Source organism: Lissotriton helveticus, chromosome 5_1, assembly GCF_964261635.1.
Source record: "Lissotriton helveticus chromosome 5_1, aLisHel1.1, whole genome shotgun sequence".
Classification (NCBI taxonomy): Eukaryota; Metazoa; Chordata; class Amphibia; order Caudata; family Salamandridae; genus Lissotriton; species Lissotriton helveticus.
The window spans coordinates 41,833,451-41,853,854 of record NC_136065.1 but is presented as its reverse complement, the minus strand read 5'-3'; the positions used below and the strand labels follow the sequence as shown (position 1 = coordinate 41,853,854).

Below are 20,404 nucleotides of genomic sequence, written 5' to 3'. Positions count from 1 at the left end.
GCAAAGCGGCAAGCTGATTGGCCAAAGTGGACGTGTAGCCAGGAGACGTGTAGCGTGCGACATTCAACGTGTTCAACACACATTTTGGTCGTCACCAGTTTTGTCCAATCACAAAATCCAAACTATTTCTAACCAATAGCGTTGTTTCATTCTTTGGCAAATCAGAATGTGCAGTATCAGCGCTTGTAGCTTCCTGTTCCAACTTGCAACCTTAACTACGTAGTTTATGTAATCTTTCGTCCCCGCTTTTCAGCAATCGCCCCATCAACAAAATCTCCTTTTCTGGTTTTATGCATCTCGGATAGGGAGTTTCAATAATCTGAGACAAGATCTCCCAACTTTTTAAGAAGGAACACAGTGTAGGGTCTTGTTACTGAGCGGGGGTCAGTGGAGTGTATACATAGAAATGTCAGAGCGTGTCTGGGATAGCACATCTACACGACATCGCTGACGGGATGGAAACAAAGGGAAGGGAGTTCTAAAAGGTGCATGGCTGTAAGGATTACTCCGGAGTCAGCTTGATGAGTAATTTTTTTATTTAGACTTACATTGTATAGTCCATGGGTGTGTAAACATTAAACCTCCCAAGCCGGAACAAATGTTACTTAAACAAGCATTGGCGCGGCAGAAACGAGAGACACGGCCTGGCGGCCGTGAAAGTGAAAGTACGGCCTGCCGGCCGTGAATAATTAGGGGAGGAGGGAGGAGCTGGGGAACAGATGGCTGGCTTAGATGTGCACGCGCTTTTATGTCAATGCGCTTGCTCATTGAGCTTGCTTTTCACGGGCACAGCATGAAATCACCAGTTTGGTTAAGCTGTGGATAAGCCCCTATATTCTCGCAAGCTCAATGCGCAAGCTCATTGACAGGCGAGCCCTAAAAACAACAAATGATGGACAGAATGCAGAACAATGTCATACATTCACCCCAGTACAGAGATCTGGGCCTAAATCCATCGTTTTTTTGCACTCCACACCACCCTAGGTCAGACATGGCCATATGCAAATCAGCCTTGACCCTGTGCCTCATGGGAACAGTCCAGCCCGAACTGCCAAGCCATGTCTTTCCTGGACCAGAATCAAGCATCCAAGGACCGGTTTCTGGCTATCAGCCGTCATCAGCCTGGATAGCTTGACTCCAGTGGTGTGGAGAGCATGGGACTCACGTCTGAGCATACCCTTCCATGGTCCCGGTGTCTGCTGGCCGGCTGACACTCTTACTAATACCTTGTCTTTTGAGCCTCTTGAGCCTCTTGAGCTAGCCGGCTCGCTCAAAATTCTTAATTCCTGGAAGTCGGGTTTTCCGAATGACCCTTGTGCCACTAGACTTTTGGCCGCGGTTGCGGATACGATCAACCCTGAAGCCAATAAAATTGTTAATATGTCTCCGCTGGAAGGTAGTGTTCCATCTTCTTGGAAGCAGGCACAAATCCTCCCTCTCCTTAAGAAGCCATCCCTTGACCCTATGATACCGGGTAACTATCGCCCTATATCTTTGCTTCCATGCCTGGCCAAAGTTTGCGAAAAGGTCGTTACCAAGCAACTGAACAATTTTGTAGAGGCATCAGGTCTGTTACGTGGAGAAGTGTGGCTCAGGGGTTAAAGGCGGCAGACCCGGAAGCTGAGATCGGTCCTGGACCAGGGTTCAATTCCCCGCCTCGGCGGGTCTTGGGCTAAAAATTCCACGGACTCGATAATTCTCGCCCCGGTGCCTCCTCGAATCACGGGTTCACACTCTGCGACTCTGGGCAATAGCTTGCTTAATCTCCACAACGGCCCCTCGCGGCGGGATGCCTGACTTTCACCTTGTGGACACCCTGCCGGGGTTTCTCACAGGGGAATACCAGGACGGGCTCCCTAAGCAAGCGCCAGGATGCCCTTTGGGTGACAGGTTTGCGCTATATAAGTACACCTACATTTACATTTACATCCGGCTCAATTGGGATTTTGTGCCTCGTTCAGCACAGAGTCTGCCTTGCTGGAGGTGATAGAAGTAATTTGCGGGTGTCTGGATGCCAGCGGAAGAGCGGCATTGGTTATTCTCGACTTGTCGGCGGCATTCAACACTGTACCGCATGCTAATGTAGTACAGAGGATGAAGATGCCTGCTGCAAAGAACATGTCCTTGTGTGTTCAGAGGTTTTCAGGCAACAATAAAAATGTAAAGGTAACTTTGGTGATTAATGCTCCTGTAGGAAGGTGGAATCTGACTATATGGTTGCCCCCACTTTTTTCCTGGTGTTTTGATGGTTTTTGACTTAGTTTGGATGGGAACCTGCTATTCAGGTCACCAGCCTATCTGCTTTCTCTTAAAAATGGATTCCATGCACATTAGGTACACTACAGGCTGGATTCTGGAGTGCCCTTATAAGTCCCTAGTACATGGCATACTATGTACCCAGGGCATAGGTACCCCAGAGGCCTGCCAGGGGCTGAAGCATGTATTGTGTCACCCCTGGACAGCCTTCCAAAATGACACCACAGGTCTGCTACTGCAGCCTGGGTAAGGTGGTGCATGCACCCCCTCCTGTGATATAGGTTACCTATATCACTACATATACACACACATATAAACCTATAAGTCACTCCTATGGCAGGCCTTATCAATCCTGAAGGCAGAGTGCTTGGTTTTCGTGTGAGAGGGTGCCCCTGCATGAGCAGAGACGCTCTGCAGCATTCGGCGTCAATCCTCTGATGCTGTTTGTGGTGCAGCCTGACCATATACTCTTAAGTGTATTATAGCCTCGTGGTAAATGCTAACTTTGGATTGGCTGCACGGAAACATGTTGTGTTTAGTGTCAAACACCTAGGAATCCTACCCCCACACCAGTAACTGGTGTGGGAGTAAGAAAAGAAATGAAATGAAATGAAATGAAATGAAATGAAAGCGGGATTTCTAGAGCGCATGGCTGCCCGGGGGCGTCCCAGATCCCACCCTTCTAGAGGGAAAGATATGACAGCACCGGTATACCAGGTACCAGCTTAACTGGGCATCATAAAATGGATGCTGCAGCCACAGACAAGAGTCATGTCTCCTGCTGCTGACCGAAACTCCGGCAGGGGAGGCCTGGACAACAGCTTTCCTATCACAGGGAGGTAATAATAATAATAATAATCTTTATTTGGATAAAAGATGTATCGTTAAAAGAGCACAACCATAATTCAAACAACAGTACACATTGTTTTGAAAAAAGCAACCAATAAAACAAGTGATTAAAAAAGAATCTTCCAATTAGCGTTGGGCGGGTTCTTGTTGCATGTGGGTGATTAAAAAAGCGCAGTCAGCGTAGGTTTAGGCGAGACATTAAAACAGAAGGGAATGGGATGCCGACTATTAGCAGTGTTGGGCTTATAAAAACAATCAGATGTTCTGCAAATAGATACAAGTTGTGACAAAATAAAATCAGATATAACTCAACAGCAACACATCAGTAGCAGCAGATTGTAGTAAAGTGCAGTCCAAAAAGTGGGTTTAGCAGCCTGGAAAGTAAGTGCAATATAATTTAAACTCTTGCTTAAATAGAAGAAGCATGTAAAAGAGTACGGTATGCAGAGCGTATGTAGGTTGTGAAGCCTATATTTAGAGCTGTGTTTTCAGGATTTAATGCTGCAATGATTGCCTGTCTACAAGACCAAATACCCAACCTGTTCCACTCCGTTTTCAATTTGCGTCTGCGCTGTGGCATAAAGGCGGGGCTGGGGCAGACCACGTGCTCCAAGGTTTCAGCCGTCTTGCCGAACCCTCTACACAGTAAGACTTCCGACGTGCGACACCAAGAGGGCAGGTCTTTTAAAAATTGGCAGTCTCCCAGTCTAATAGCCATAAAGCTAGGTTTTAAATAGAAGGAGTAAGTGCAGGAGAGGTAGATAGCAGGAGATAACCGCCCATAAGACTTCATTACTGCCCATGCATGTCTGCGTTTGGCTAAATGGGCTTTGTCAATAATAAGAGAGCTCATTCTGACACATATCTTAATGCTGGTTTTAAATGCTGCTGTGCTAGGGTTGAGGGCCCATAGGTCGCCCGCTGACAATTCGTGAATGGAGTCCTTGAAGAGGCGACCATACGGGCCCCCTGAGTTTTTCTCGGAGATGTCTAGCCAAACCAGTGACTCTAGTGAGCCCATATTTGCTTGCCTAAGTTTATGGCAGAGGTTTAAATACGAGCCGATGTTAGAAGCTTCGTAGTTTAGTAAGCCCAGTTCTAGTCTGATCTGGGCAGCGGATGCTTTTTTTTGGCAAATGGAGGACTTTTTTATAAATTTTAGTCACATGTTGGTTTAGGTTGATGTTTACGTTACCCCTAAAAATCTCAATGCCATATGACAGGGACGTCCCAATTTCTGCTCTCATGACCTCCAATAAGGGAGATAAACTTAGGCCAGCCAGATTTTTTGAGAGCTTAAGGAGGGTCGCCTGTAGTATTATGGCTTTTACTGATATCTCGCTGCGCTGTTTGACAAAGTTACCCCTAGAGTCAAAGTTGACCCCTAAGTACTTGTAGGTGCCACCTATCGCAAGGCTCACGTTGTTGTACAACCTGCCAGTGTTTACTTTACGTTTTCTCCAAAAAATGACCACTTCTGTTTTCTTTAGGTTAACCTCTAATTTGTTGACAGTGGTGTAGTTATATAATTTATCTAAGAGCCTTTGCAACCCCACCCGTGTGAGGCTAAAGAGGACCAGATCATCGGCATACAAGAGATTACTTATTGACGAACCACCCATCTTGGGTGGGTGATTATTTATTTCATTTAGGGCAGCCGACAGGTCTGCTATGACTAGATTAAAAAGAAGAGGGCCAGCACTCATCCCTGTTTATCACCTCTAGTTGTCATGATTTTCCGAGAGAGATGTGTGCCGGACCCCAGCTTCACTTGAACCCATGTGCCTGAGTGTAATTGAATGATTGCCTCCAAATGTTTGTCCTGAATCCCCCATTTTTTTAGCTTTTCCCAAAGAGTTTCCCAGGGGACCCGGTCGAAGCAGCTTTAAAATCAACGAAACAACAAAAAACAGCCCTGGATGTAAAACATGCTTTGTCAACAATTATGGACAGTGTCAATAAGTTAGTCAGAGTGCCAGATTTGGCTGCGAAACCAGTTTGATTCATTGGGATCAGGTTGTTCTGTTCTGCCCACGATCTCAGCTCCATCAAAAGAATGCCTGCGTAGTGCTTGGCCTCAATGTCTAAGAGAGCAGTTAATCTGTAGTTGTTTGGGGAAGCGTGGGAGCCTGATTTGTAGATTGGATGGATTATCGCGCCGCGCCAGGAATCCGGAATATTTGAAGTTCTTAATGCGAAGTTGAAGAGGTTGGTTAGATAACCCGACCAGAGAACTATGTTTGATTTAAAAAGATTCTGTGGTAGGCCGTTTGGGCCCGGGGCTCCGTCTGATCTTACTTTTAACAGTGCTTTGGTAACCGTTTCTTGGGTGATCTGCATGACATCGCTACGGGGGTCCAAACTGTCAGAGGGCCTGCTTTAGCTCTCACTCCGGCTTGTTCTCCTCGGGTTAGGAGCGCATGTATGTAGAGACCCTGGACCCACTGGAGACCTAAAGTGGTCTATAAGGAAGGCGGACCAGTCGGCTTCTTGAATGTTTGCTGACCCAAGGCTAAGTGAGCTAGAGTTGTGACGGTTGATTAAAGCCCAGAATTTTCTTGCATTTTGGTTTTTACTCTCCCATATAAGTTTGCACCAGAATTGACTTTGATAGAGTTGTTTGTCTTTTTGTGTGGCCTGCCTAAATGATTTTTGGGCGGTTTTGTACACGTTTAGGAGCTCGTTGTTTCCTGGGAATTTCATAAGAGCCCGCATGGCATTATTTCTGGATTTATTCAGCTCCCTCGTTTGTTGTATGATTGAGAACTGGCGAGTGGAAGATGCCTTGTTTGGATGCTGTTTGGCAGGAAAAAGAGTTATCAATTGTGAACAAAGCGATGACCATGCAACTGTTGGTGGAAGCGCCGGGTCACTTCCGCCTGTTATGAGCGCCACACTTGCCTTCGTAACGTTAGGGCTTATGTCATCACTCCATCTTAGGCGCTTCAAGTTTTCAGTGTACGCTCCTGTACATGTTGTTAAGGCTGGTTTATGGTAGTCTGGCTTTACGTGGAGGGTGACAGACTGGGGACGGAGGTCGCTTTCCGTTCGAGGTAGAATAGGGAAGTCGCTCATATGCTTGAGCAGGGCTGAATTACAGATAGTGTAATCTAAGTAAGATTGTTTGCGACCATTTGTCCAGGTCCATTTTGGTGGGGTATCATTCGTTGATCTGACATTCATTACCAGGAATCCAACACTGTAGAGTTGCAGCACGCAATGTTCTCCCAGGCCGCAGTAGGGTTGTTTTGGTGGATTAGACTGTGCCTCTGCCACGGTGAATATGAGTGGGAAAAGCCCTTCGTGATCAGCTGTGTTGTCCTGAAAGAGGTTGGTGTTGAAGTCCCCTGAGACTATACAATCAGAATAGGGTTGGTCCGCGGCCAGGTCGCACACAATTTTTATTAGGCGGGTTAGATGGACCTTTTTTGTACGCGTACTTGGGTTAATGCAGATGTTTAGGAGTAGAAGTGAACGTTGTTTGCTCCATGAGTCGATTTTGACGCCGAGTAGCCAGTCTTCGTCAAAGTTTAATGGCGTGATTGGGCCTTTTAAGTTGTTTGAGACATAGATTGACAGGCCCCCTTTAGGGTGCCCATATGGGCATTCTCGAATTGCAGGTTTCCAGAATTCAATGAAGCCGGTCACAGGCCAGTGTCCAGTTGCCCAAGTTTCTTGAAGAGCAATTACTGTGTGCCAGAATATGAAGGAGTGTGTCTCTGGGATGATAATTTTCTGTTAGGGACCACTAATGTTCCATGAGTACAGTGTGAAGGGAGGATCTGGCTCGGAGCTTGGGGAATTTGCAGGTGGGAGTGCTTGAGAACTTGGTTGGCGCGGGGCCTTAGAGTTTAAGGATGCTGGAAATGATTCACTTGGTCAGTCTGTTTTCCTGCAAGACAGGGCTCCTGGAAGCCATCCCCAGTCTTGTCAGAGTTAAGATCTACACTCATGAGGTTGATAGTCTTTTCTGTTGTTCCTACGGCATTTTTTAAAATTGAGTATGGCATGGATTTGACCCCGGTTCTGGGTGATTCAGCTTTTAGCTGGGTGACTGGCTGATTTAATAGCGCTGTGGGGTAACCCGGGGTGGTAAAGGGATATATTTTGATGCCCCATTCCCGGAAGGTGACTTTGTGTTCTAAAAATGCTCGAGCCCAGGAGTTGGACCTAAATGACACCAAGGTTACCTCAGAGGGTTGTGTGCCTCTTGGTGGAAGAAATTCAATGGACTCTATGTCGTCCGTTGTAAGGGCCTCAAAGCACGGGGAACCATTCACAAGTTTTGTTATATTTGATCTGTTGAGTGTGTCATGCCTACCTTTTGATTTGTATTCAGGGGCAAATAGTAATTTGGAGCCCTTTAGGTCGCGTTTGGCACTGCTGCTGCTTGGACTTAGGTTGGGCTGAGCTAGTTTGTCAGTGGGGGGTCCTACGGATAAACCCTGTTGGAGTTTGGAGGGGTTTCGTGGGCGTAGCCTCTGTGTCTGCATTTTTGTAGGTAAGTTTGATTTCGTGTTATAGATTACTTTTGTAAAGTTTAGACCGGTATTTTTTAATCCCAACAAGGGTAAACTTGAGGGAGAAGGCAGTTGAGGTTGTGTTGTCGTGAGTATGGTCATTGATGTGGTTTGTGCGACCCTCAAATTTTCGGAGGCAGGCTGGGGCTCCAGTGTCGCTGCATCAACAGGTGTAGTATTAGAGTCATGACTGCGCACAGAAATCCATAGACAGGCACCTGTGGTTGAGGCTGCCTTAGGTAGACTTTGGCTGGGGGTTGTTAGCGTTGATAACGATTGTGGGGCGCTTGTGACTTTTTTATTGGCTACATTTGCAAACAACGGAAATAGTTTGGAGGGGTCGACTGTTAGAGTTGCTCTTAATTTATTTCTTTGTTTGCGCTGGCGTTTGCGCTCTCTCTTGCTACGTGGAAGCTGAAGAGGAGGGTTTTTTTTGGGATTGCGGCCAGCGACAGCGGCAGGGTTAACGGCGTTAGTACTGGTAGAGGGTGTTTGCCCACTTGCTGATTGGGCTTTTGAGGCCGGAAATGCTGTCGGCCCTGCTGGGGGGTGGGGACCTTTTAGATAGTCTGGGACGTCTTGATGGACGGTCGGAATTGTTAGGGATTCTTGTTTCCTTATCAACTGCGTCCCAATTGCAGGTGTGGGCATGGGGTTAGGTAATTCTGTGTTCGAAGTTATGAGTTTTTGGGGTAACTGGTGGGGGCATTCAGATGAACTACCTCCCTTCAACTGCTTAGCCTCGGTTATGACAGTGGATAAAAAGGCTGGAAGCGAGGAGAGGGAATCAATGATGGGCGAGCAGCAACAGACCGACTGAACTAGTTTTGATGATGATTGTGCTCCTATAATTAAATTGTTCAGTTTGTCCAATTTGTTATCGATCCCAGCTGTGAAGAGTGCTAAGGTGTTCAATAGGTCAACCTGCGTATCTAATTTGTCTGAGTGATAGTTTAAGGTCGTGACTGTAGATTGAAGGGTTTGAAGTAATTGTGACCAGACACTCGCTAATATGGGGACTTCTTGGTGTGCCTCTGTTTTTGGAGTAAGATTAGGTGAATTTGGGGGATTTTTAAAGAAAAGGGACAGATCCTCTAACAGTTGGTCAGTTGGATCGGTTATTTGTGTCGATTTTAGTGACATTATTGCTACTGCTGATGGTGAGTGTAGACGTTATGTGCAGTTTGTTAGGTCAGGCCTCCCCTCCGATGGATTTTGGGTATGTAATAAGGGGGGACTAAATATGTCGAAGTTGCGTGCAGAGTCCCTTTGTGCATGAATTTGAGGGAAAATTAGACGGGAGTGAGACACTGGAGTAGCCTCCCTATGCGCGGCGGAATTTTGAGAAAGGGGTGTTGATGGGTTCTCCGACTGTAGTGGTTGCAGAACTTGGGGGCTTAGGTTATGAGGTAAACTCACTGAGGGTAGTTGGCTGGGGGTGACCTCTTGGTTATGCATGTCATGGAGGGGGGGAGGCTGACTTAAGGAAAGTTGATCGCTTGATGGGGGATTTGGGTGACCCTCACAGTGCCCTCCAGGGCGGTGTCCTGATCGGCGGAAAGAGACCCAAAGAAGAATACATCCGGGGCTAGAGCAGGCTTGTTGATGGAAGTAGGCGATGTTTGTGACAAGAGTGTGCTTGGCTCTGCAGATGGATCGGCATCGCGGGGCTTGGTTGCCACTGAGGGTTGAAAGACAGAAGCGAAACTGACACCGCCCGGGGCTTTTTTAAAATAGTCCAAAAGGGTGAAGGATTTTGGACCGATCAGAGATGGAGTGCCATTGGTGTACGGGCTCCTATTGTTCATGTATTGCCGTTCATTTGATGGTGATTTAGGGACCTTCTGAGTGTCCGTCGCAGTCGGTGAACTCGTGTAATTGTCTGGTGAGCACTCCGCATTTGTTGTCAACTGTTTATGTTTCTTCCGTTTTAGTGAAGAGGGGACTTTTCTTATTTTCCCAGATCTCATAGCTTCTGTTGTTGAGCGGGTCTGTTCAAAGCCAGTAAGCTTGGGAACTAGGACAGGTGGACCTTCTTCGGGACGCTCTCTGTGTTGCTGGCTATACTGTAGTTGGGTTCAAAAGGCGCAGAGAGGACGTGCAGGCTCCTGTCAAGGGTCGTGTCAAGGGTCGTGTAGGGCCAGAATAATTCTGGAGAAGGGTTGCTTGTCTTATTTAGTCTTGTCTTGTCTTGTGGTGTCAAGGACTACACGATCAGTGACCAGTGCTGCACGCATGGGCACCCCCCGCACACTTGGTCCCTGCTCAACCCCTCACCATAGACCACCTACCCACTGGCCTCAACTGCACCAATTGCCTGAGTTCTGTGCTTTTACTCCCGGCACCCCCCAATGCGGCGCCACAGCTCCCCAAATGGGGGCGCACAAAAAAAAGGGGGGGGCCGTCACGGCATCTGTTGCAATCAGGGCAGTGGGACCAGCAGTGGTAGCAACAGGCAGTGAGGGCTGGAGGGGGCAGAGGGAGCAGAACCGAAGCTTTGGAGGGCCTACAGACGGACGCCCTGGATGGCTGAGCTGCCGGAGGTGGTAGGGGCCAGAGAGCGAGGCCGGGTGGCGTGGGGGTGCACGGCTGCCGGCTGCAGGGACCGAGACCTGGGGCCTGAGGTGCGGCCACTAAAGGCGCTTGAGGGCAGTCCTACTAAGACCGACACCAAGCCAAGACTTGGGAAAGGCCGAAGGAGAGTGGCCCAGGAGCGGACCATGCAGATTGGTGGCAAGATTAACAGGGGGGCTCACCACCTCCCAGACAGAATGGTGTGTATTGGGGCTGGGTGGGAGCATTCTCAGAGTGCTTTAAAGTCCTGCACTGGGGGCACATTTGGTGTCAATGTGCATAGTTCAGTTCAAACCGAATGCAGGGGCTACCAGCCCTTGCTCTGGCACGAAACTGGACAAAGGAAAAGGGTGTAGCCACCCTTCTTTCCAAACCCTCCCATTGGTGGGTACCCTGAGTTAGTCCAACCCCTTCTTAGGACTTTAGAATACCCTGGACGAAACTCTGAATGTAAATTCTGGACCTTGGATGCTTTACACAAGGCTGGAGGACTGAAGAATCTCCCTTGGAGTCAAGGAGTGACCCCCCTGCTTGGCAGGCACCAACAAAGCATCTGTCTGGTCTGCATCGCTGAAGCTCCCACCGGACGTTGAAGACTTTGCGACACCAGTGGTGGATTTCCAGACTTCTCTGAGGCTGTCCTGAGTCCCCAGCAGGGCTGAGGTCATGGGTGATGTGCAACCGGAACCCCTGGACACCGTGCACATTTGCAAGTGCATCACCTTCCTGACGACTCTCGAAGCTGTGCTTTGGGTTTTTCATAGCCCAGACCCTGAGCAGAGAATCCACTGAAGATTGCTGGCCTACACACTCCGAGTGACCCGTGGGCCGCCAATTTGTGATTCCGCTCGAGGTACCTTTGCGATCCCTTCTCTGTCGACTTGTGGGTCCCTGTGAAGACAACTCTGTTTGCCTTTGGGCTTTCCTCATTGCTCCAGACGTGCCCTCACTCACCCTCGCTGGGTGAGTCCCTCGGACCTCGCTGGTCTGCACCGAAGCCTTTATTCTCTTCCTGCATGGGGCGCTGTTGCCAAGGCTCGCTGTGTCCAATCGGGGCACCAACACTGCAGTACTCGACATCCTTTGTGGGACAGCTCGAATCCAGCTCCTGGTTGTCATCGACTCCTCCTGGTCCTCGTGGCTGAAGAGACAAGCTTCCCGCCAACTCACCTGAAGCACCCGACATTGGTGGGCATATGTCTATCGTGCCCCTGGTCACTGGCAAGTGACCCAGACTCTGTCCCCTCTGCTTTCAGGTTCTTCTCACCTTCGATCCAAGCTTAGATCTCTTCGGACACTTTGCATCTTCCCGGCAGCAGCACTCCTTTGCCAGCTTCCATTGGAAACAACGCAGCGACCCGACACCGTTTGCCACCTCTGCACCCGGCTCCCCTGGGTTAGGTAACTTGAGTACTCCGGTGCTCCTGTGGGTGCTATCCCTAGACACCTCTAACTCCAAAAGGGTTTGCTTCTAGTAATCACCTAAGTGTCCTTAAACTTTAAAATTCCAACCGTGACTTTCCCCATAGAAGATAACGGTGATTCACGGCTGTGTTCTCACACTGCACGCATCCACCGTGGGTCCCTTGTGTCACTACCTTGGGTGGTTCCTTGTGGTCCAAGCACTTTGAAAGGCTCTAGGCCTCGTGTCTAGTTCAGTTGCGGTTCTTATACCACTATTTTGGTATATGGTTAGGCTCGCCCCTCGGGCCTGACATGCATTTGTGCTCTTTTTCCGTTATATTTGAAGTGTAACTTAAGTGTTTTGACGTATAGCCTCATAAAGAGACTAGGACGGTGTGTTTAGAAATGAATACATACATTTTATATAAATACCTGGTGTGGTTGTCTTTCATTTATCCATTCATTAGATTATAGACTGGTAAAACAAGCTGCTTTACATTCCTTCACGACTTAGCCTTAAGGCTGCTTTCCATAGCTATCACTAGGATAGTTTTCAATAAAGGTTGTCTTTAACCTATCATCAATAAGGGGTTGTTTGGACTGGTACAAGGTGCCCACTAAAACTAGTGGACAGCATATACCAGGTCAACTTCTCTCAGCTCCTGCTTGAGAGGACGTTCTACAAAGAATATGTCCCTGTGTGTCCAGAGATTTTCAGGCAAAAAAAAAAAGGTAAAGGTAACTTTGGCGATTAATAAATGGAGTGATGTGGCTCCCTGGTTAGAGTACGGCCCGGGACCAGGGTTCAATTCCCGACGCGGCAGGGTCGTGGACCAGGGTCAGCGGACTCGATAATTCTCGCCTCGGTGCCTACTCTAACCAGGGATCACACTCGGCAACTCTGGGCATTAGCTTGCCTCATCTCTACAACACCCCCCACATTCGCCGGGGATGCCTGGTTTCACCTTGGAGATACCCAGTAGGGACCATCTCACAGGGATAGCCAGGACGGGTTCCCCAGCGGTCTACAGCGCCACGACGTCTCAGGGCAGCAGTGCGCTTTACAAGACACATACATTTACAATGCTTCTGCTTGAGAGAGATCTCAGTGTTATCCAGTGGCTGTTTCCACTCAAGATAAAGTTTCATAGAGGATTAAGACGCCTTCTGCAAAGAACATGTCCTTGTGTGTCCAGAGGTTTTCAGGCAAAAAAAATAATGTAAAGTTAACTTTGGCGATTAATGTTCCTCCGGGTGCGGACGCTGGGAGGCTGACTTTGGGTATCCACTGAATGACAAAGACTGGGCCTACTGCCTAGAGCAAACCCACAGGGTTCCCCCTAATACAGGCATACATTTCTCCATTTTAAATGTATCCATAGAATTTACGTAACCCCTATCCAACCGGCCAAATTTGACCCTTGTAAGCAAACAAATAGTCCGAAGTGTAAGACCCTGAACGCTGATTTAGCGCATATGTCCTGGTCCTGTCCCCTCATTTTATCATATTGGCAGGAAGTGTTTGCTGTGCTGGCTCAGATAATAGAAGCTGCTCGGGTACTCTCTCCGGGGTTGGGACTGGTTAATCTAATTAAACTGTGCTACAGGTGTTTTACAGTGATTGCCTTACTACTGGCGAAGCACAAGATCGCTACTCTATGGGGGGCCGGTTTTGAGCCCCTGGGGGCCGAATTTGTTACAGGGCCTTTTTTGCAGCATAGCACAAAAAAAAATAAAAAATAATAATAAATAAAAATAGTTATAAAATCGGGCGAAAACCGGCCCTGGCAAAGAGCTCAGCGGCACCCCTCCCCCCCCCCCCACTCCCCGGGGTGGGGCGGGGGAGGGGGCCGAGCACTTTGCCAGGGCCGGTTTTGGTTCCCAGTCCGGCCCTGCAACACACGCTTCACGCATCACAGGCTGATCCTACACCTCCAGCCCCCCCACATACTCAGTAGATTCTAGTCAGGTCTCCTAGTACGCTTTGGAGTTCGATGGTCTCTTAAGTGCACCTCCCCCGGCTGCTCGATGTCTATCGCATGTACAGCCTCACCGCCATTAGTCTTCGACACCGCATACTGTTGCTCATGGAACCCACGTAACTTCTTGAGTCACAATTAACTTTGGCTATCAATGCTCCAGCTGGAGAGAGATGGGAGTTTTACCTAGTGGCTGTTTTCACTGATGCTAAAGTAGCACAGAGGATTAAGATTCCTGCTGCAAAGAACATGCCCTTGTGTATTTAGAGGTTTTCAGGCGACAATAAAAATGTAAAGGTAACCATGGCAATTAATGTTTCTGTGGGAGAGAGATCGAACGTTTTATCTAGTGGCTGTTTCCACTCATGCTAAAGTAGCGCAGAGGATTAAGATGCCTGCTGCAAGCAACATATCCTTGTGTGTTCAGAGGTTTTCAAGTAACAATAAAAATATTTAAGGTTACTTTAGGGATTATGTTGGAGAGAGTTGGGAGTTTTATGCAATAATAAAAACGTAAAGGTATCTTTGGCTATCAATGTTCCACCTGGAGAGAGATCGGACTTTTATCTAGTAGGTGTTTCCACTAATGCTAAAGTAGCGCAGAGGATTAGGATGCCTGCTGCAAAGAACATGTCCTTGTGTGTCCATGCGTTTTCAGCCGAAAATAAAAATGTAAAGGTAACTTTGGTGATTAACGTTCCTGCTGGGAAGAGGGATTAGAGTTTTATCTAGTGGCTGTTTCGACTTATGTTAAAGTGACGCAGAGGATTAAGATGCCTGCTGCAAAGAACATGTCCTTACGTGGTCAGAGGTTTTCAAGCAACAATAAAAATGTTTCAGGTTACTTTAGCGAGTAATGTTTATGCTGGAGAGAGATGGGAGTTTTATCTAATGGCTCTTTCCACTCATGCTAAAGTAGGGCAGAGGATTAAGATGCCTGCTGCAAAGAAACATGTCCTTGTGAATACAGAGGTTTTCAGGCTACAATAAAATGTGACAGTGAATTTAGCGATTAATGTTTATGCTGGAGAGAGATGGTAGTTTTCTGCAACAATAAAAATGTGAAGGTAACTTTGGCTATCATTGTTGCAGCTGGAGAGAGATGGGAGTTTTATCCAGTGGCTGTTTCTATTGATGCTAAAGTATTTTTTATTTTTTTATTTATAAAGTTTTATATAGAACGAACAAGATCCCGTAGGATATCAGAGCGCTTTACAATAGGATGGAAGGAAGGACATAAATGCAAGATCAACATCAAGTAAGAATAAACGACTGAACACATAATTACAGGACAATTGCGTTAGGGATATTAACACATTATGCAAGTATTTATCGGGTTATGAAGGGTGAACCAATAAGCGGTAAGGAAGAGCAGTAACTAATGAAGGTACAATGGTTGTAGTATCAAAGGCTTCGAGCAGGTGAACTAGATCAATTAAGGTAAGAATTTGTTCATTAGGAATCTTTTGGTTTCTAGTTTGAAAGCAGCCGTGGAGGAGATTGTAGGTACTTCCAGTGGAAGAGAGTTCCATATCTTTGGGACAGCGCCAGAGAAGGCTCGGTGACACGTTGTCTATTTGCTAAGGATGGGTGGTTTCAAGAGGAAAGGGTTAGCGCTTCTTGAGGCTCTTTTGCAACAGGATAGTTTTAAATTTTGCGCTAGATATCTGGGAGTTTTGAAATGAAGGGCTTTGTGAGTTAGAAAGGCAATCTTTAATTGAATTCGGGCTCTTGTGTGTTTAGAAGTTTTCAGGCAACAATAAAAATGTAAAGGAAACTTTGGCGATTAAAGTTCCTGCTGGAGAGAGATGGAAGTTTTATCTAGAGGCTGTTTCCACTAAAGCTAAAGTAGCGCTGAGGATTAAGATGCCGGCTGCAAGGAACATGTTTCTGTGTGTCCTGAGGTTTTCAAGCAACTATAAAAATGTTTAAGGTTACTTTAGCGATTAATGTTCCAGCTGGAGAGAGATGGGAGTTTTATCCAGTGGCTGTTTCTATTGATACTAAAGTAACGCAGAGGATTAAGATGCTGCAAAGAACATGTCCTTATGTGTCGAGAGGTTTTCAGGCAACAATAACAATGTAGAGGTGAATTTGGCGATTAACTTTCCTGTAGGAGAGATACATTAGAGTTTTATCTAGTGGCTGTTTTCACTGATGCTGAAGCAGCTCAGAGGATTAAGAAGCCTGCTGCAAAGAACTAGGGAGAGGAGTTGGCCTAACGGCTAGGGCGTTCGACCTCGGACCTGGGGACCTGGGTTCGAGTCTCGGTAACAACACTAAACAAAACATCCTGTGATTTTGGGCAAATCACTTAATCTCCCTGTGCCTAACAAAAAGTAATGTGTGTCCTCAAGTAACGTAACTGGTGCTATGTAAAGCGCTCTGATACCTGATTTGGTTCGGGTCTAGTTCGCGCTATATAAAACTCTAAAAAAAAAAAAAAAAATGTCCTTGTGTGTCCAGAGGTTTTCAGGCAATAATAACAATGTAAAGGTAACTTTGGCAATTAATGTTCCTGCGGGAAAGAGATGGAAGTTTTATCTAGTGGCTGTTTCCACTCATGGTAAAGTAGCGCAGAGGATTAAGATGCCTGCTGCAAAGATCATGTCCTTGTGTGTTCATACGTTTTCAGGCGACATTAAAAATGTAAAGGGAACTTTGGCGATTAATGTTCCTGCTGGAGAGAGATGGGAGTTTTATTAGTGGCTGTTTTCTCTTATGTTAAAGTAGCGCAGAGGATTAAGGTGCCTTCTGCAAAGAACATGTTCTTGTGTGTCCAGGGGTTTTGAAGTGAATTTAAATATTTCAAGGTAAATTTGATGATTAATGTTCCTGCTGTAGAGAGATGGGAGTTTTATTCAGTGGCTGTTTTCAGTGATGCCAAAGTAGCGCAGAGGATTAAGATGCCTGCTGCAAGGAACATGTTTCTGTGTGTGTAGAGGTTTTCAATCAACAATAAAAATGTTTACGGTTTCTTCAGGGTTTAAAGTTTATGCTGGAGAGAGATGGGATTTTTATGCAATATTAAAAATGTAAAGGTAATTTTGGCCATCAATGTTCCAGCTGGAGAGAGATCGGACTTTTATCAAGTGGCTGTTTCCATTGATGCTAAAGTAGCACAGAGGAATAAGATGCCTGCTGCAAAGAACATGTCCTTGTGTGTTCAGAGGATTTCAGGCAACAATAAAAATGTAAAGGTAACTTTGGCCATTAAAGTTCCTGCATGAGAGAGAAGGAAGTTGTATCTAGTGGCTGTATCCTTGAAGGAGTATGTGGGGAGGTGCTGGGTCTACAGCGGAACTAGATTTCACTTTACTAAAAATTGTTGGAAGAGTGTATTTGGTAATGGGGAGGGGGAGTTTGTGAGGCAATTGGTGAGTGAGCCCAGAGCCTTTCTCTTTGGGGTAGAATTTGGTGTATTTATTGTACTTTATAGGGAACAGTACACTTCAGAGATTTAAAAAAAAAAAGTTTCTAGATCATTGCAAGGAGTGACTGTGGATTCTGGGAAATTGCCGCCAATTGATGTGGTTAGGGATTTAACAATCTGGAAACACAAACAGTAAACGTAAGAGTAACCAACAGGCCGGTAGTTTTGTTGTTTTCAATCGATATTTTACTATTATAAACATGTTAGATTGGTCCATGGGGCCATGCATATTACATTTACCCTTGATACCCTTTTAATAGTTTGCAGACAAGCATTATTAATCTAATTACAACTGGTGATTTGTGTTGTAAAGATGCATATGCCACCCCCATGCATCCCACCAACGCACACCTTATAACAACACACCACACCATGACACTGCCCCACGTCACTGCACTAGACACCAGGTTTTCAGTACGGAGCACAGCAGCCACACTGCTCTACAACATACTTTCGAAACATTGCCAAAGCCAATAGCTCTAGCTAAAGACTTATAAGGTCTCAAAGGCGAGACGTATTGGCTATGCCAGTGCTTGTTTAATTCTGCAGAGACTTTATCATATGTTACATGTGTTATTGGTGCATGATTCACACAGCAAACATTCTCTGCCCTTGTTTTAAAAATGTACAAGGAAGAGAGATACATAGTTTCAGGTGAGGTTTCTGGTTGTCATGGAAACAGGTGAGAGGGTCATTGTGAAGAAGATTCTTTGGAATGTTGGAGTTTAAACCGTGGATGACAGTTTAGGGGGAGGGGGGGCTCACTTCAGCCTCAGCTTCACTCTTCCCTTGTAGCGGGTGGGGGTAGGAGGGAAGGATGAGGGTCTGAAGCTCCCTGCAGCTCTCACTCCAGCCTCAGCTCCGCTTCTCCCCAGAGACAGAAGTACGGGAAGAGCCTCCGCGTGAAGGGGGCCTGCGCGAAGGAGTAGAGAAGCTCCATGGAGTCAGCATTGTACAGGGACAGACGCCCCCCCTCGTAGTCCAGATACACCCCCAGCTTCAGGGGCTTCTCACGAGGGGACAGAGGGGTCCGAGGGGAGGTGAGAGCCAAGTACTGACCCCCCCACCCCCACACAGCCCAGACTCCCCCCTCAGGAGACTGTGTGAAGTCTCCCTTCCTGTCCACAGACTCTGCTGCGACCCCCACATCCCACCCTAACCCCTCCTGCAGTAGCTGCACCTCCCAGTAATGTCTGCCGGAGGTGAACCCCTTGCTCCCCAGCACACAGGAGTAGACGGTGAATCTCTTGGGGGTGTCCGGCAGGGTCGTCCATGTGTCCGTCTTTTTCACTCGTCTCCCCCCCTCAGACAGGAGGAGCAGAGGCTGAGCCGTGTCAGGATCCAGAGTCACCATCACTGCAGAGAAGAGATTCACTATTAGAGATTTAATGACACAAAGAAAGGCTGTAATTACTGCTTCTGTTTTACATATGATTAATTTACACCACATCTGGAAGGAGCACACAGCGCTAGAGAGTGCGGCACTAAACCGCTCACTATACTAAAGCGCGCAGCACTAGACTGCTCACTACACTAAAGCGCGCAGCACTAGACTGCTCACTACACTAAAGCACACGGTCTAGACTGCTCACTACACTAAAGCACGCAGCACTAGACAGCTCACTACATTAAAGAGAGCAGCACTAGACTGCTCACTACACTAAAGCACGCAGCACTAGACAGCTCACTACACTAAAGAGCGTAGCACTAGACTGCTCACTACACTAAAGCGCGCAGCACTAGACTGCTCACTACACTAAAGCACGCAGCACTAGACTGCTCACTCCCCTAAAGTGCGCAGCACTAGACTGCTCACTACACTAATGCGTGCATTCATCCAGAGCACACACTACACCAAACAGCACTACATAGAGAGGACATTCTACTGCCCACTACACTGCACCACGCACCATACTACACACACTGCTCGCAGTCACTACACTGCAGCGGGCATTCATTTACAGCACACGCTACACCACACAGCACTAAATAGACAGGAAATTCTACTTAACACCACACTTCATCACACAGCATATTACACACACACACAGTGCTCACTGCACTACTCACTACACTGCACCATACAGCATACAACATAACACCACATTAGACTGAACACTGCAGCAGGTAGGACACTGTACTAGCTACTCCAAAGTATGCTGTAATAGTCAGTACACTGTATTAGATGGTACTGAGTAACAAAGAAACTCCAAGGTATACAGTATTACTCAGTACAGTGCATTAGATGGTACAGAGTGAGAAAGCTACTACAAGGAAAAACAACTATTCAGTACACTGTATTAGATTGGACAGAGTGAGAGAGCTGCTCTAATGTATTCAGTACACTACATTAGAAGGTACAGAGTGACTGAGCTATCAGAAGGTATATTGTACTAGCAGTACACTGCAATAGGTGTCACAAAGTGACAGAGTTACTAGAAGTGTACTGTACTAGTCATTACACTCCATTAGATGGTACTGAGTGACGGAGCAACTCCAAGGTATACCGTACTAGTCAGTACAATGCAATATATGGCTCTGAGTGACAGAACTACTAGAAGGTCTACTGCACTAGTTAGTACACTGCACTAGAAGGTAGAGCGTGACAGAGCTACACCAAGGTATACCGTACTAGTCAGTACACTGCATTGGATGGTGAAAAGTAAGAGAACTACTAAAAGGTATACATTACTAGTCGGTAGCCTGCAATAGATCGTCCTGAGTAGCAGAGCTACTCCAAGGCATACTGTACTAGTCAGTCAGTACACTGGCTTAGATGGCACAGAGTGGCAGAGCTACTCCAAGGCATACTGTGCTAGTCAGCACACTGTGTTATATGACAGAGAGTAACAGAGTTATTCCAAAGTATACAGTACTAGGCACTTTTCTGCATTGAATGGTGCAGAGTAGGAGAGCTACTAGAAGGTTTACAGTACTAGTCAGTACACTGCATTAGATGGTACTGAGTGGCCGAGCTACTGGAAGGCATACTGTACTATTCAGTACACTACATTAGATGTCAGAAAGAGACAGAGGTACTAGAAGTGTACTGTACTAGTCAGTACACACCATAAGATGGTACAGATTAACAGAGCTGCTCCAAGGTATATTGTACTAGTCAGTACATCGAATTGAATGGTGTAAAGTAGGAGACTTACAATAAGGTATACAGTATTAGTCAGAACACTGCATTAGATGGTACTGAGTGACCGAGCTACTGGAAGGCATACTGTACTATTCAGTACACTACATTAGATGGCACAGAGTGACAGATTTACTCCAAGTTATACAGTACTAGTCAGTAAACTGTAATACATGAGGTACTCGAAGTGTTTAGTTCTTGTCAGTACACTCCATTAAATGATACAGAGTAACTGAGCTACTCAACC

The 20,404-nt window shown here is 46.7% G+C and overlaps 2 protein-coding genes across 3 annotated transcripts in view; one reads left to right on the top strand and one right to left on the bottom strand.

Moving 5' to 3' along the window:
• The window catches only part of LOC144754110 (endogenous retrovirus group PABLB member 1 Env polyprotein-like), a 112,507-nt gene that overhangs the window by 48,732 nt on the left and 43,371 nt on the right, over window positions 1-20,404 (top strand). The gene's annotated exons all lie outside the window — the stretch shown is intronic.
• Window positions 17,130-20,404, bottom strand: part of LOC144754111 (butyrophilin subfamily 1 member A1-like) — a 470,572-nt gene continuing 467,297 nt past the window's right edge. Inside the window, exon 6 of one of the 2 annotated variants that reach the window (XM_078641678.1) lies at window positions 17,130-18,371. In XM_078641678.1, the coding sequence (XP_078497804.1) occupies window positions 17,860-18,371 (512 nt within the window). In that variant the 3' untranslated portion in view covers window positions 17,130-17,859. The remainder of the gene's footprint in view (window positions 18,372-20,404) is intronic. The other variant, XM_078641677.1, reaches the window with a different exon arrangement.